Genomic DNA, 17,500 nt, shown 5'->3' with positions numbered 1-17,500 from the left:
TATACACTATATATACACATATACACTATATACACTATATATACACATATACACACTATATACCATATACACTATATACACACTATATACACACTATATACACTATATATACACACATACACACTATATACCCATATACACACTATATATACACACATACACACTATATACACTATATATACACATATACACTATATATACACTATATATACACATATACACACTATATACCATATACACTATATATACACATATACACTATATACACTATATATACACACTATATACACTATATATACACATATACACTATATATACATATATACTATATACACATATACACATATACACTATATACACTACATACACTACATACACTATATAAACACATACACACTATATGTACACTATATATACACTATATACACACACACACTATATATATACACATATACATATACACTATGTACACTATATATACACTCTATATATAAACACATACACACTATATACACGATATATACACATATATACTATATATACACACACACACACTATATATATATATACACACTATATATACACACGTATACACTATATATACACATACACACACATATACATACACATATACACTATATATATACACATATACACTATATATACACTATATATACACATATACATACACATATACACTATATATATACACTGCTCAAAAAAATAAAGGGAACACTAAAATAACACATCCTAGATCTGAATGAATGAACTATTCTTATTAAATACTTTTTTCTTTACATAGTTGAATGTGCTGACAACAAAATCACACAAAAATGATCAATGGAAATCAAATTTATCAACCCATGGAGGTCTGGATTTGGACTCAAAATTAAAGTGGAAAACCACACTACAGGCTGATCCAACTTTGATGTAATGTCCTTAAAACAAGTCAAAATGAGGCTCAGTAGTGTGTGTGGCCTCCACGTGCCTGTATGACCTCCCTACAACGCCTGGGCATGCTCCTGATGAGGTGGCAGATGGTCTCCTGAGGGATCTCCTCCCAGACCTGGACTAAAGCATCCGCCAACTCCTGGACAGTCTGTGGTGCAACGTGGCGTTGGTGGATGGAGCGAGACATGATGTCCCAGATGTGCTCAATTGGATTCAGGTCTGGGGAACGGGCGGGCCAGTCCATAGCATCAATGCCTTCCTCTTGCAGGAACTGCTGACACACTCCAGCCACATGAGGTCTAGCATTGTCTTGCATTAGGAGGAACCCAGGGCCAACCGCACCAGCATATGGTCCCACAAGGGGTCTGAGGATCTCATCTTGGTACCTAATGGCAGTCAGGCTACCTCTGGCGAGCCCATGGAGGGCTGTGCGGCCCCCCAAATAAATGCCACCCCACACCATGACTGACCCACCGCCAAACCGGTCATGCTGGAGGATGTTGCAGGCAGCAGAACGTTCTCCACGGCGTCTCCAGACTGTCACGTCTGTCACATGTGCTCAGTGTGAATCTGCTTCCATCTGTGAAGAGCACAGGGCGCCAGTGGCGAATTTGCCAATCTTGGTGTTCTCTGGCAAATGCCAAACGTCCTGCACGGTGTTGGGCTGTAAGCACAACCCCCACCTGTGGACATCGGGCCCTCATACCACCCTCATGGAGTCTGTTTCTGACCGTTTGAGCAGACACATGCACATTTGTGGCCTGCTGGAGGTCATTTTACAGGGCTCTGGCAGTGCTCCTCCTGCTCCTTCTTGCACAAAGGCGGAGGTAGCGGTCCTGCTGCTGGGTTGTTGCCCTCCTATGGCCTCCTCCACGTTTCCTGATGTACTGGCCTGTCTCCTGGTAGCGCCTCCATGCTCTGGACACTACGCTGACAGACACAGCAAACCTTCTTGCCACAGCTCGCATTGATGTGCCATCCTGGATGAGCTGCACTACCTGAGCCACTTGTGTGGGTTGTAGACTCCGTCTCATGCTACCACTAGAGTGAAAGCACCGCCAGCATTCAAAAGTGACCAAAACATCAGCCAGGAAGAATAGGAACTGAGAAGTGGTCTGTGGTCACCACCTGCAGAACCACTCCTTTATTGGGGGTGTCTTGCTAATTGCCTATAATTTCCACCTGTTGTCTATTCCATTTGCACAACAGCATGTGGCATTTATTGTCAATCAGTGTTGCTTCCTAAGTGGACAGTTTGATTTCACAGAAGTGTGATTGACTTGGAGTTACATTGTGTTGTTTAAGTGTTCCCTTTATTTTTTTGAGCAGTGTATATACACTATATATACACTACATATATTTTCACTATATATACACATATACATACACATATACACTATATATATATACACTATATATACACATATACACTACATATATACACACACATATACAGCTGAAGTTGGAAGTTTACATACACCTTAGCCAAATACATTTAAACTCAGTTTTTCACAATTCCTGACATTTAATCCTTGTAAAATATTCCCTGTTTTAGGTCAGTTAGGATCACCACTTTATTTTAAGAATGTGAAATGCCAGAATAATAGTAAAGAGAATGATTTATTTCAGCTTTTATTTCTTTCATCACATTCCCAGTGGGTCAGAAGTTTACATACACTCAATTCGTATTTGGTAGCATTGCTTTTAAATTGTTTAACTTGGGTCAAACGTTTCAGGTAGCCTTCCACAAGCTTCGCACAATAAGTTGGGTGAATTTTGGCCCATTCCTCCTGACAGAGCTGGTGTAACTGAGTCAGGTTTGTAGGCCTCCTTGCTCGCACACGCTTTTTCAGTTCTGCCCACAAATGTTCTATAGGATTGAGGTCAGGGCTTTGTGATGGCCACTCCAATACCTTGACTTTGTTGTCCTTAAGCCATTTTGCCACAAATTTGGAAGTATGCTTGGGGTCATTGTCCATTTGGAAGACCCATCTGCGACCAAGCTTCAACTTCCTGACTGATGTCTTGAGATGTTGCTTCAATATATCCACATAATTTTCCTGCCTCATGACACCATCTATTTTGTGAAGTGGACCAGTCCCTCCTGCAGCAAAGCACCCCCACAACATGATGCTGCCACCCCCGTGCTTCACGGTTGGGATGGTGTTCTTCGGCTTGCAAGCCTCCCCCTTTTTCCTCCAAACATAACGATGGTCATTATGGCCAAACAGTTCTATTTTTGTTTCATCAGACCAGAGGACATTTCTCCAAAAAGTACGATCTTCGTCCCCATGTGCAGTTGCAAACCGTAGTCTGGCTTTTTTATGGCGGTTTTGGAGCAATGGCTTCTGCCTTGCTGAGCGGCCTTTCAGGTTATGTCGATATAGGACTCGTTTTACTGTGGATATAGATACCTTTGTACCTGTTTCCTCCAGCATCTTCACAAGGTCCTTTGCTGTTGTTCTGGGATTGATTTGTACTTTCCACACCAAAGTACGTTCACCTCTAGGAGACAGAACGTGTCTCCATCCTGAGCGGTATGACGGCTGCGTGGTCCCATGGTGTTTATACTTGTGTACTATTGTTTGTACAGATGAACATGGTACCTTCAGGCGTTTGGAAATTGCTCCCAAGGATGAACCAGACTTGTGGAGGTCTACAACTTTTTTTCTGAGATTTCTTTTGATTTTCCCATGATGTCAAGCAAAGAGGCGCTGAGTTTGAAGGTAGGCCTTGAAATACATCCACAAGTACATCTCCAATTGACTCAAATTATGTCAATTAGCCTGTCAGAAGCTTCTAAAGCCATGACATTTTCCAAGCTGTTTAAAGGCACAGTCAACTTAGTGTATGTAAACTTCTGACCCACTGGAATTGTGATACAGTGAATTATAAGTGAAATAATCTGTCTGTAAACAATTGTTGGAAAAATTCCTTGTGTCATGCACAAAGTAGAGTTCCTAACCGACTTGCCAAAACTATAGTTTGTGAACAAGACATTTGTGGAATGGTTGAAAAACGAGTTTTAATGACTCCAACCTAAGTGTATGTAAACTTCCAAATTCAACTGTATACACATATACACTATATATATACACACACATATACACTATATATATATATATATATATATATATACACACACACATATACACTATATATACTCTCTTTCTCTCTCTCTATATATATATATATACACATATATACACTATATATATACACATATACATACACATATACACTATATATACACATATACACTATATACACTATATACATATATACACATATGCACTATATATACACTGCTCAAAAAAATAAAGGGAACACTTAAACAACACAATGTAACTCCAAGTCAATCACACTTCTGTGAAATCAAACTGTCCACTTAGGAAGCAACACTGATTGACACTAAATTTCACATGCTGTTGTGCAAATGGAATAGACAAATGGCACATTTGTGGCCTGCTGGAGGTCATTTTGCAGGGCTCTGGCAGTGCTCCTCCTGCTCAAAGGCGGAGGTAGCGGTCCTGCTGCTGGGTTGTTGCCCTCCTACGGCCTCCTCCACGTCTCCTGATGTACTGGCCTGTCTCCTGGTAGCGCCTCCATGCTCTGGACACTACGCTGACAGACACAGCAAACCTTCTTGCCACAGCTCGCATTGATGTGCCACCCTCTATGAGCTGCACTACCTGAGCCACTTGTGTGGGTTGTAGACTCCGTCTCATGCTACCACTAGAGTGAAAGCACCGCCAGCATTCAAAAGTGACCAAAACATCAGCCAGGAAGCATAGGAACTGAGAAGTGGTCTGTGGTCACCACCTGCAGAATCACTCCTTTATTGGGGGTGTCTTGCTAATTGCCTATAATTTCCACCTTTTGTCTATTCCATTTGCACAACAGCATGTGAAATTTATTGTCAATCAGTGTTGCTTCTTAAGTGGACAGTTTGATTTCACAGAAGTGTGATTGACTTGGAGTTACATTGTGTTGTTTAAGTGTTCCGTTTATTTTTTTGAGCAGTGTATATACATATGCACTATATATATATATATATATATATATATATATATATATATATATATATATATATATATATATATATACACACACACTATATATACACATATACACTATATATATATACACACATATACACTATATATACACAATATACACTATATATACACATATACACTATATATATATATATATACACACATAGATTATATATGCACTATATATATATATATATACACACTATATACACACACAATATATATACACATATACATTATATATCCACTATATATATCCACTATATATACACTAAAGCGGCCATTGGACTCTAGAGCAGTGGAAACGCATTCTCTGGAGTGATGAATCCCACCATCTGGCAGTCCAACGGGCGAATCTGGGTTTGGTGGATGCCAGGAGAACGCTACCTGCCCCAATGCATAGGGCCACCTGTTGAGGAGGAATAATGGTCTGGGGCTGTTTTTCATGGTTCGGGCCCCTTAGTTCCAGTGAAGGGAAATCTTAACACTCAGCATACAATAACATTCTAGATGATTCTGTGCTTCCAACTTTGTGGCAACAGTTTGGGGAAGTCCCTTTCCTGTTTCAGCATAACAATAAAAATTAATTTCACCTTTATTTAATCAGGTGGCCAGTTGAGAACAAGTTCTCATTTACAACTGCGACCTGGCCAAGATAAAGCAAAGCAGTGCGACACAAACAACACAGAGTTACACATAAACGAACATACAGTCAATAACACAATAGAAAAAGTATATGTACAGTGTGTGCAAATGAAGTAAGATAAGGGAGGTAAGGCAATAAATAGGCCATAGTGGCGAAATAATTGCAATTTAGCAATTAAACACCGGAATGCTAGATGTGCAGAAGATGAATGTGCAAGTAGAGATACTGGGGTGAAAAGGAGCAATTTTTTATTTTTTTTTATAAAAACCAGTATGGGGATGAGGTAGTTGGATGGGCTATTTACAGATGGGCTATATACAGGTGCAATGCCCCCATGCACAAAGCGAGGTCCATACAAAAATGGTTTGTCAAGATCAGTGTGGAAGAACTTGACTGGTCTGCACAGAGCCCTGACCTCAACCCCATTAAACACCTTTGGGATGAATTGGAACACTGACTGCGAGCCAGGCCTAATCGCTCAACATCAGTGCGTAAACTGACTAATGCTCTTGTGGCTGAATGGAAGCAAGTCCCCTCAGAGATGTTCCAACATCTAGTGGAAAGCCTTCCCAGAATAGTGGAGGCTGTTATAGCAGCAAAGGGGGATCAACTCCATATTAATGCCATGATTTTGGAATGAGATGTTCGAGGAGCAGGTGTCCATATGCTGTATAACACACACATAGACTCCCTATCCCTCATGCTTGCTTCTCCTCCCTCTTCCACCAATCACAGAGAAGCAGGAAGTGGTGGTCCAGGGTTTAAAGGTGAAAGAGGAGGAGGAGCCTATGGAGATTGACCCTCTGACCCCCAGCGTGACACCTGACCCTGTCCTGACCCCAGGGGAGCGAGCGGAGCCCGGGAGGGGTGAGAAGACACCCCCTGCCCCTCTCCTCCCTAAAGAAGACGAGGATCTGTTCCAGAGAGATCTCTTCTCCCAGGACATCTCGGTCAAAATGGCCTCTGCTCTCCTCTACCAACTGTCAGGTACCCATAACCCTATAGAACCTTCTACAAACACTCTAGAACCTTCTACCAACTGTCAGGTACCCACAACACTCTAGAACCTTCTAGCAAAACTTTAGAACCTTCTACCAACTGTCAGGTAGCCACAACCCTCTAAAACATTCTACCAACACTCTAGAACCTTCTACCAACTGTCAGGTACCCACAACACTCTAGAACCTTCTACCAACTGTCAGGTACCCACAACACTCTAGAACTGTCGACCAACCCTCTAGAACCTTCTACCAACTGTCAGGTTTAGTTTATTAGGATCGCCTATTGGCTACTGCACATGCAGCAGCTACTCTTCCTGGGGTCCACATAAAACATACAAATACATGACAAAGTACAGAACAGTTATAGACAAGGACATAAAAAATAAAGAGTTCTGTATTGTAAAGACACCAACTAAAATACTATTTACACACTATTCATATACTTCATATATCCAGTTAAATGAGAGCTTTCGAAAGAGGAGAGGTGCTGTGATACAAGATGTTTTTATTGTTTTTTAAACTTGCTTTTTGCCTGAGTTACCTCTGGTAACAGATCATTCCATAACCTCTGGTAACAGATCATTCCATAACCTCTGGTAACAGATCATTCCATAACCTCTGGTAACAGATCATTCCATGATGACATAGCTCTATACATAACTGAGTTACCTCTGGTAACAGATCATTCCATAACCTCTGGTAACAGATCATTCCATAACCTCTGGTAACAGATCATTCAATAACCTCTGGTAACAGATCATTCCATAACCTCTGGTAACAGATCATTCCATAACCTCTGGTAACAGATCATTCCATAACCTCTGGTAACAGATCATTCCATAACCTCTGGTAACAGATCATTCCATAACCTCTGGTAACAGATCATTCCATGATGACATAGCTCTATACATAACTGAGTTACCTCTGGTAACAGATCATTCCATAACCTCTGGTAACAGATCATTCCATAACCTCTGGTAACAGATCATTCAATAACCTCTGGTAACAGATCATTCCATAACCTCTGGTAACAGATCATTCCATAACCTCTGGTAACAGATCATTCCATAACCTCTGGTAACAGATCATTACATAACCTCTGGTAACAGATCATTCCATAACCTCTGGTAACAGATCATTCCATAACCTCTGGTAACAGATCATTCCATAACCTCTGGTAACAGATCATTACATAACCTCTGGTAACAGATCATTCCATAACCTCTGGTAACAGATCATTCCATAACCTCTGGTAACAGATCGTTCCATAACCTCTGGTAACAGATCGTTCCATAACCTCTGGTAACAGATCATTCCATAACCTCTGGTAACAGATCATTCCATAACCTCTGGTAACAGATCATTCCATAACCTCTGGTAACAGATCGTTCCATAACCTCTGGTAACAGATCATTCCATGATGACATAGCTCTATACATAACTGAGTAACCTCTGGTAACAGATCATTCCATAACCTCTGGTAACAGATCGTTCCATAACCTCTGGTAACAGATCGTTCCATAACCTCTGGTAACAGATCGTTCCATAACCTCTGGTAACAGATCATTCCATAACCTCTGGTAACAGATCATTCCATAACCTCTGGTAACAGATCATTCCATGATGCCATGGCTCTATACATAACTGAGTAACACATTAAATCTGTTTTTTGGTTTGTGTACAGTGTAGAGACCCATGGTGGTGTTTCTGCTGGGGTTCGTATGTCTGTTTGAAGTGGATGCTAATAGATTGTACAAGTGGTTAGGCATTTTTAACACACAAATATAGTAGTTAATTTCTCCTCAACCTTCAGCCATGAAAGACTGTGTTAGTTCTCTGTGTGCAGTTAAGGGCAAGCCGTTCTTGTTCTGAACCAGCTGTAGATTTGATAGGCCTTTCTTTGCTGCACCTGACCCCATTACCAGACAGTAATCAAGATGGGGGACAAGATCAGAGCCTGAACAACCAGCACAGTTGATCTTTGTACCCACAACACTCTAAAACAGGGCTCTCCAACCCTGTTCCTGGAGAGAAACCCTCCTGTAGGTTTTAACTCCAACCCTGTTCCTGGAGAGAAACCCTCCTGTAGGTTTTAACTCCAACCCTGTTCCTGGAGAGAAACCCTCCTGTAGGTTTTAACTCCAACCCTGTTCCTGGAGAGATACCCTCCTGTAGGTTTTCACTCCAACCCTGTTCCTGGAGAGAAACCCTCGTGTAGGTTTGAACTCCAACCCTGTTCCTGGAGAGAAACCCTCCTGTAGGTTTGAACTCCAACCCTGTTCCTGGAGAGAAACCCTCGTGTAGGTTTGAACTCCAACCCTGTTCCTGGAGAGAAACCCTCCTGTAGGTTTTAACTCCAACCCTGTTCCTGGAGAGAAACCCTCCTGTAGGTTTTAACTCCAACCCTGATCCTGGAGAGCTACCCTCCTGTAGGTTTTAACTCCAACCCTGTTCCTGGAGAGAAACCCTCCTGTAGGTTTTAACTCCAACCCTGTTCCTGGAGAGATACCCTCCTGTAGGTTTTAACTCCAACCCTGTTCCTGGAGAGAAACCCTCCTGTAGGTTTTAACTCCAACCCTGTTCCTGGAGAGATACCCTCCTGTAGGTTTATGGGACAACATTCCACAGGCCACAATCAACAGCCTGATCAACTCTATGTGAAGGAGATATGTAGCGCTGCATGAGGCAAATGGTGGTCACACCAGATACTGACTGGTTTTCTAATCCACAACCCCACCTTTCTTTTTAAGGTATCTGTGACCAACAGATTCATATCTGTATTCCCAGTCATGTGAAATCCATAGATTAGGACCTAATTAATTGATTTCAATGGACTGATTTCCTTATATGAACTGTAACTCAGTGAAATCATGGCATGTTGCATTTATGTTTTTGTTCAGTGAGGGTCCATTATAATATCTACACAGTTTTGATTTGGTTTTAGTCATTTTAAACTATTTTGAGTTAATTTCGCCCCCTAATGTTGTATTATATATATTTTTTATTCAAACCACCCGTGAGCCGTATGTTTGACACCCCTGCTCTAGAACCTTCTACCAACTGTCAGATACAAGCACCACAGTCAACAGCCTTCTACTACACTCTAGAACCTTCTAACGACACTCTAGAACCTTCTAACGACACTCTAGAACCTTCTACGAACTGGCAGGTGCAACCACCACACTCAACAGCCTTCTACTACACTCTAGAACCTTCTACTACACTCTAGAACCTTCTACGAACTGTCAGGTGCAACCACCACACTCAACAGCCTTCTACTACACTCTAGAACCTTCTACTATACTCTAGAACCTTCTAACTACACCCTAGAACCTTCTACTATACTCTAGAACCTTCTACTATACTCTAGAACCGTCTAACTACACTCTAGAACCTTCTACGAACTGTCAGGTGCAACCACCACACTCAACAGCCTTCTACTACACTCTAGAACCTTCTACTACACTCTAGAACCTTCTACCAACTGTCAGGTACACACAGTATACACTTGCATGTACAACACATTAAAGACACCTTCGTAATATTGCCCTCAGAACAGCATCAATTCGTCGGGGCATGGACTCTACAAGGTGTCAAAAGTGTTCCACAGGGATGCTGGCCCATGTTGACTCCAATGCTTCCCACAGTTGTGTCACGTTGGCTGGACATCCTTTGTGTGGTGGACCATTCTTGATACATACAGGAAACTGTTGAGCGTGAAAATCCCCAGCAGCATTGCAGTTCTTGACACAAACTGGTGCACCTGGCACCATACCCCGTTCAAAGGTACTTAAATATTTTTATCTTGCCCGTTCACCCTCTGAATGACACACATACACAATCCATGTCTCAATTGTCTCAAGGTTTAAAAAAATATTTCTTTACCCTGTCTCCTCCCCTTCATCTGATTGGATTCACCTGGTCAGTCTCAGGGAAAGAGACGGTGTTCTTAATGTTTTGTCCACTCAGTGTGTATCACATGTTAACCACAATGTTATTGTTGTATTCCCAGAGTTTGTTATTAAAGCATTTGTGTCCGAAATTATACCACTAAATGTAGCTGTGAAATGCTACAGCAGTCGAGGTAACTAAATGTAGCTCTGAAATGCTACAGCAGTCTAGGTAACTAAATGTAGCTGTGAAATGCTACAGCAGTCTAGGTAACTAAATGTAGCTGTGAAATGCTACAGCAGTCTAGGTAACTAAATGTAGCGTGAAATGCTACAGCAGTCTAGGTAACTAAATGTAGCGTGAAATGCTACAGCAGTCTAGGTAACTAAATGTAGCTGTGAAATACTACAGCAGTCTAGGTAACTAAATGTAGCGTGAAATGCTACAGCAGTCTAGGTAACTAAATGTAGCCGTGAAATGCTACAGCGGTCTAGGTAACTAAATGTAGCCGTGAAATGCTACAGCAGTCTAGGTAACTAAATGTAGCCGTGAAATGCTACAGCAGTCTAGGTAACTAAATGTAGCCGTGAAATGCTACAGCAGTCTAGGTAACTAAATGTAGCGTGAAATGCTACAGCGGTCTAGGTAACTAAATGTAGCTTGAAATGCTACAGCAGTCTAGGTAACTAAATGTAGCTGTGAAATGCTACAGCAGTCTAGGTAACTAAATGTAGCCGTGAAATGCTACAGCAGACTAGGTAACTAAATGTAGCGTGAAATGCTACAGCAGTCTAGGTAACTAAATGTAGCTGTGAAATGCTACAGCAGTCTAGGTAACTAAATGTAGCGTGAAATGCTACAGCAGTCTAGGTAACTAAATGTAGCGTGAAATGCTACAGCAGTCTAGGTAACTAAATGTAGCGTGAAATGCTACAGCAGTCTAGGTAACTAAATGTAGCGTGAAATGCTACAGCAGTCTAGGTAACTAAATGTAGCTGTGAAATACTACAGCAGTCTAGGTAACTAAATGTAGCGTGAAATGCTACAGCAGTCTAGGTAACTAAATGTAGCCGTGAAATGCTACAGCAGTCTAGGTAACTAAATGTAGCTGTGAAATGCTACAGCAGTCTAGGTAACTAAATGTAGCTGTGAAATGCTACAGCAGTCTAGGTAACTAAATGTAGCGTGAAATGCTACAGCAGTCTAGGTAACTAAATGTAGCCGTGAAATGCTACAGCAGTCTAGGTAACTAAATGTAGCCGTGAAATGCTACAGCGGTCTAGGTAACTAAATGTAGCCGTGAAATGCTACAGCAGTCTAGGTAACTAAATGTAGCCGTGAAATGCTACAGCAGTCTAGGTAACTAAATGTAGCCGTGAAATGCTACAGCAGTCTAGGTAACTAAATGTAGCGTGAAATGCTACAGCGGTCTAGGTAACTAAATGTAGCGTGAAATGCTACAGCAGTCTAGGTAACTAAATGTAGCTGTGAAATGCTACAGCAGTCTAGGTAACTAAATGTAGCCGTGAAATGCTACAGGAGACTAGGTAACTAAATGTAGCGTGAAATGCTACAGCAGTCTAGGTAACTAAATGTAGCTGTGAAATGCTACAGCAGTCTAGGTAACTAAATGTAGCGTGAAATGCTACAGCAGTCTAGGTAACTAAATGTAGCGTGAAATGCTACAGCAGTCTAGGTAACTAAATGTAGCTGTGAAATACTACAGCGGTCGAGGTAACTAAATGTAGCTGTGAAATGCTACAGCAGTCAAGGTAACTAAATGTAGCTGTGAAATGCTACAGCGGTCTAGGTAACTAAATGTAGCCGTGAAATGCTACAGCAGTCTAGGTAACTAAATGTAGCGTGAAATGCTACAGCAGTCTAGGTAACTAAATGTAGCGTGAAATGCTACAGCAGACTAGGTAACTAAATGTAGCGTGAAATGCTACAGCAGTCTAGGTAACTAAATGTAGCGTGAAATGCTACAGCAGTCTAGGTAACTAAATGTAGCGTGAAATGCTACAGCAGACTAGGTAACTAAATGTAGCGTGAAATGCTACAGCAGTCTAGGTAACTTACTGTTGACTCTTGTTTCTCTTCAGAAAAAGTCTGCAAAGCCAACGAGCTGAAAGGAAACGGATCCCTCTCTAGTCCTGTGGTGGAGAAGCCGTTTACACACACGCCCTCTACCCGCCCGGACCAGCGGGACCCTACTCAGCCCTCCCCAGACAAACCACAGCACGGTAGGTGAACACACTGGCTGTGGGCCCTATGTAGGTAATATGGCACCGTATGGGACACAGCCACTGGTTGAGTCAATAACAATGAAGCCTGTGGAGCAAAAACATAGCACCCTGTGGGGTTAGAGGTCAAATAGCACCCTGTGGGGTTAGAGGTCAAATAGCACCCTGTGGGGTTAGAGGTCAAATAGCACCCTGTGGGGTTAGAGGTCAAATAGCAGGCTCTAAAGTTAAAGGTTAATACAGAACCTGTCCAGTAATCCTATTTGTTCTCACGCAAGCTGTCTTACCCCTCCGTCTTACCCCTCCTCCCCCTCTGTCTTACCCCTCCTCCCCCTCTGTCTTACCCCTCCTCCCCCTCTGTCTTACCCCTCCGTCTTACCCCTCCTCCCTCTCTATCTTACCCCTCCTCCCTCTCTATCTTACCCCTCCTCCCTCTCTATCTTACCCCTCCTCCCTCTCCCTCCTATTCTCCCTGCCCCCTCTACTCTCTCTCTCTCTCTCCCCCTCCTTCCTCCCTCTCTCCCAGTAGTCAGTAGGTATAGGTGTCCAGTGTGTTCGCACCAAGCCCAGTGTCAGAGGAGTCTCAACCATCACCTCGCCTCACACACTGCTAAGACACACACCACCGGCTTCAACTACTACTACAGGTAACTCACACCACCTGCTTCAACTACTACTACAGGTAACTCACACCACCTGCTTCAACTACTACTACAGGTAACTCACACCACCTGCTTCAACTACTACTACAGGCAACTCACACCACCTGCTTCAACTACTACTACAGGCAACTCACACCACCTGCTTCAACTACTACTACAGGTAACTCACACCACCTGCTTCAACTACTACTACAGGTAACTCACACCACCTGCTTCAACTACTACTACAGGTAACTCACACCACCGGCTTCAACTACTACTACAGGTAACTCACACCACCTGCTTCAACTACTACTACAGGTAACTCACACCACCTGCTTCAACTACTACTACAGGTAACTCACACCACCTGCTTCAACTACTACTACAGGTAACTCACACCACCTGCTTCAACTACTACTACAGGTAACTCACCACCTGCTTCAACTACTACTACAGGTAACTCACACCACCTGCTTCAACTACTACTACAGGTAACTCACACCACCTGCTTCAACTACTACTACAGGTAACTCACACCACCTGCTTCAACTACTACTACAGGTAACTCACACCACCTGCTTCAACTACTACTACAGGCAACTCACACCACCTGCTTCAACTACTACTACAGGCAACTCACACCACCTGCTTCAACTACTACTACAGGTAACTCACACCACCTGCTTCAACTACTACTACAGGTAACTCACACCACCTGCTTCAACTACTACTACAGGTAACTCACACCACCGGCTTCAACTACTACTACAGGTAACTCACACCACCTGCTTCAACTACTACTACAGGTAACTCACACCACCTGCTTCAACTACTACTACAGGTAAGTCACACCACCTGCTTCAACTACTACTACAGGTAAGTCACACCACCTGCTTCAACTACTACTACAAGTAACTCACACCACCTGCTTCAACTACTACTACAGGTAACTCACCACCTGCTTCAACTACTACTACAGGTAACTCACACCACCTGCTTCAACTACTACTACAGGTAACTCACACCACCTGCTTCAACTACTACTACAGGTAACTCACACCACCGGCTTCAACTACTACTACAGGTAACTCACACCACCTGCTTCAACTACTACTACAGGTAACTCACACCACCTGCTTCAACTACTACTACAGGTAACTCACACCACCGGCTTCAACTACTACTACAGGTAACTCACACCACCTGCTTCAACTACTACTACAGGTAACTCACACCACCGGGCTTCAACTACTACTACAGGTAACTCACACCACCGGGCTTCAACTACAGGTAACTCACACCACCGGCTTCAACTACTACTACAGGTAACTCACACCACCTGCTTCAACTACTACTACAGGTAACTCACACCACCTGCTTCAACTACTACTACAGGTAACTCACCACTTGCTTCAACTACTACTACAGGCAACTCACACCACCTGCTTCAACTACTACTACAGGTAACTCACATTACACTATGATGATCATTGCCCCTCCCCTTTAGGTGTCACGTGTGCGGGTTCGAGCTGGAGGGGCAGAGCCTGTTCCTTGGTCACATGACGGAGCACAGCGAATGGGAGCGCGATGCTTTCACTCTCCGCTGCAGTGTGTGTGATCACTCCACCAGTGAGGAGCGAGCCATGAGGGCTCACGCCAGCTGTCACACACCTGGAGAGGCAGCGAGACAAGACTACCTACAGACACACCTGTTGGGAGGCCACACCCACAAAGACTTACCTGATGGGAGAGACAGCCCACAATCTGGAGAGCTCAGGTGAGGGTTAACCACTAACTAACTAACTGACTGACTGACTGACTACTGGTTAACTAACTCACTGACTGACTAACTAACTACATGTTAACTACCCAACTAACTAACTAACTAACTAACTACTGGTTAACTAACCAATTAATTAACTAACTTACTAACTAACTGACTAACTAACTACTGGTTAACTAACCGATGAATTAACTAACTTACTGACTAACTAACTGACTAACTAACTGACTAACTACTGGTTCACTAACTCATGAATTAACTAACTAACTAACTAACAAACAAACTATTGGTTAATTAACTAACCAACTAACTAACTGACTGACTGACTACTGGTTAACTAACCAACTAACTAACTAGCTGACTGACTACTGGTTAACTAACTCGCTAACTGACTGATAACTGACTGACTACTGGTTAACTAACTAACTAACTGGCTGACTACTGGTTAACTAACTAGCTAACTGACTGATAACTGACTGACTACTGGTTAACTAACTAACTAACTGGCTGACTACTGGTTAACTAACTAACTAGCTGACTGACTACTGGTTAACTAACTCGCTAACTGACTGATAACTGACTGACTACTGGTTAACTAACTAACTAACTGGCTGACTACTGGTTAACTAACTAGCTAACTGACTGATAACTGACTGACTACTGGTTAACTAACTAACTAACTGGCTGACTACTGGTTAACTAACTCGCTAACTGACTGATAACTGACTGACTACTGGTTAACTAACTAACTAACTCGCTAACTGACTGATAACTGACTGACTACTGGTTAACTAACTAACTAACTGGCTGACTACTGGTTAACTAACTCGCTAACTGACTGATAACTGACTGACTACTGGTTAACTAACTAACTAACTGGCTGACTTCTGGTTAACTAACTCGCTAACTGACTGATAACTGACTGACTACTGGTTAACTAACTAACTAGCTGGCTGACTACTGGTTAACTAACTCGCTAACTGACTGATAACTGACTGACTACTGGTTAACTAACTAGCTAACTGACTGATAACTGACTGACTACTGGTTAACTAACTAACTTAGTAACTATCTGACTGACTGGCTGAGTGTTTACCAGTGTATACTACTGCCTTACCTTACTGCTTTCTCCTCTATACTAACCGTTTACTACCTATCCACTCCTCTCCTCCTCTCACCCCTCCTCTCCACTCCTCTTCTGCACTCATCCCCTCACCCCTCCTCTCCTCTCCTCTCCACTCCTCCTCTCACCCCTCCTCTCCTCTCCACTCCTCCTCTCCCCTCCTCACCCCTCCTCCTCTCCCCATCACGTGTTCCTCTGGTTGCCAGTCACCCTCTTCTCTTTCTTCCCTCCTTCCGTCTCAGACTTCCTGTTTTGTGGGTTTGGAGTAGAGTACACTGATGTTGTGGTGTAGGTAGTCTAGTGTGTGTGTTTTGGCCTGTGTTTCTGTGTGTGTGTTTTAGTCCGTGTGTATTTTGGCCTGTGTTTCTGTGTGTGTGTGTTTTGGTCCGTGTGTATTTTGGCCTGTGTGTGTGTGTTTTGGCCCGTGTGTGTGTGTGTGTTTTGGCCCGTGTGTGTGTTAGGGCCCGTGTGTGTGTTTGTTAGGGCCTGTGTGTGTTTGTTAGAGCCTGTGTGTGTTTGTTAGGGCCTGTGCGTGTGTGTGTTAGGGCCTGTGTGTGCGTGTGTGTGTTAGGGCCTGTGTGTGCGTGTGTGTGTTAGGGCCTGTGTGTGTATTAAGGCCTGTGTGTGTGTATGTTAGGGCCTGTGTGTGTGTATGTTAGGGCCTGTGTGTGTGTGTGTTTGTTAGGGCCTGTGTGTGTGTGTGTTTGTTAGGGCCTGTGTGTGTGTTAGGGCCTGTGTGTGTGTTAGGGCCTGTGTGTGTGTGTTTGTTAGGGCCTGTGTGTGTGTATGTTAGGGCCTGTGTGTGTGTATGTTAGGGCCTGTGTGTGTGTATGTTAGGGCCTGTGTGTGTGTATGTTAGGGCCTGTGTGTGTGTATGTTAGGGCCTGTGTGTGTGTATGTTAGGGCCTGTGTGTGTGTGTATGTTAGGGCCTGTGTGTGTGTGTATGTTAGGGCCTGTGTGTGTGTTAGGGCCTGTGTGTGTGTGTGTGTGTTAGGGCCTGTGTGTGTGTGTTTGTTAGGGCCTGTGTGTGTGTTAGGGCCTGTGTGTGTGTGTGTGTGTTAGGGCCTGTGTGTGTGTGTTTGTTAGGGCCTGTTTGTGTATGTTAGGGCCTGTTTGTGTATGTTAGGGCCTGTGTGTGTATGTTAGGGCCTGTGTGTGT

The 17,500-nt window shown here is 43.1% G+C and overlaps 1 protein-coding gene across 6 annotated transcripts in view; it reads left to right on the top strand.

Annotated features, from left to right (window-relative positions):
- LOC139561117 (zinc finger protein 827-like) overlaps window positions 1-17,500 on the top strand; it is a 49,032-nt gene that overhangs the window by 27,918 nt on the left and 3,614 nt on the right. For 5 of the 6 annotated variants that reach the window (XM_071377997.1, XM_071377998.1, XM_071377995.1 and 2 more), the window contains 4 exons: window positions 6,391-6,642; window positions 12,650-12,790; window positions 13,317-13,437; window positions 14,942-15,211. In XM_071377997.1, coding sequence (XP_071234098.1) covers window positions 6,391-6,642; window positions 12,650-12,790; window positions 13,317-13,437; window positions 14,942-15,211 — 784 coding nt within the window. The remainder of the gene's footprint in view (window positions 1-6,390; window positions 6,643-12,649; window positions 12,791-13,316; window positions 13,438-14,941; window positions 15,212-17,500) is intronic. The other variant, XM_071377996.1, reaches the window with a different exon arrangement.

This window comes from Salvelinus alpinus, chromosome 31 (assembly GCF_045679555.1).
Source record: "Salvelinus alpinus chromosome 31, SLU_Salpinus.1, whole genome shotgun sequence".
NCBI classification, from domain to species: domain Eukaryota; kingdom Metazoa; phylum Chordata; class Actinopteri; order Salmoniformes; family Salmonidae; genus Salvelinus; species Salvelinus alpinus.
The sequence above is the reverse complement of the archived record's forward strand: the minus strand, read 5'-3'. Positions and strand labels throughout refer to the sequence as shown.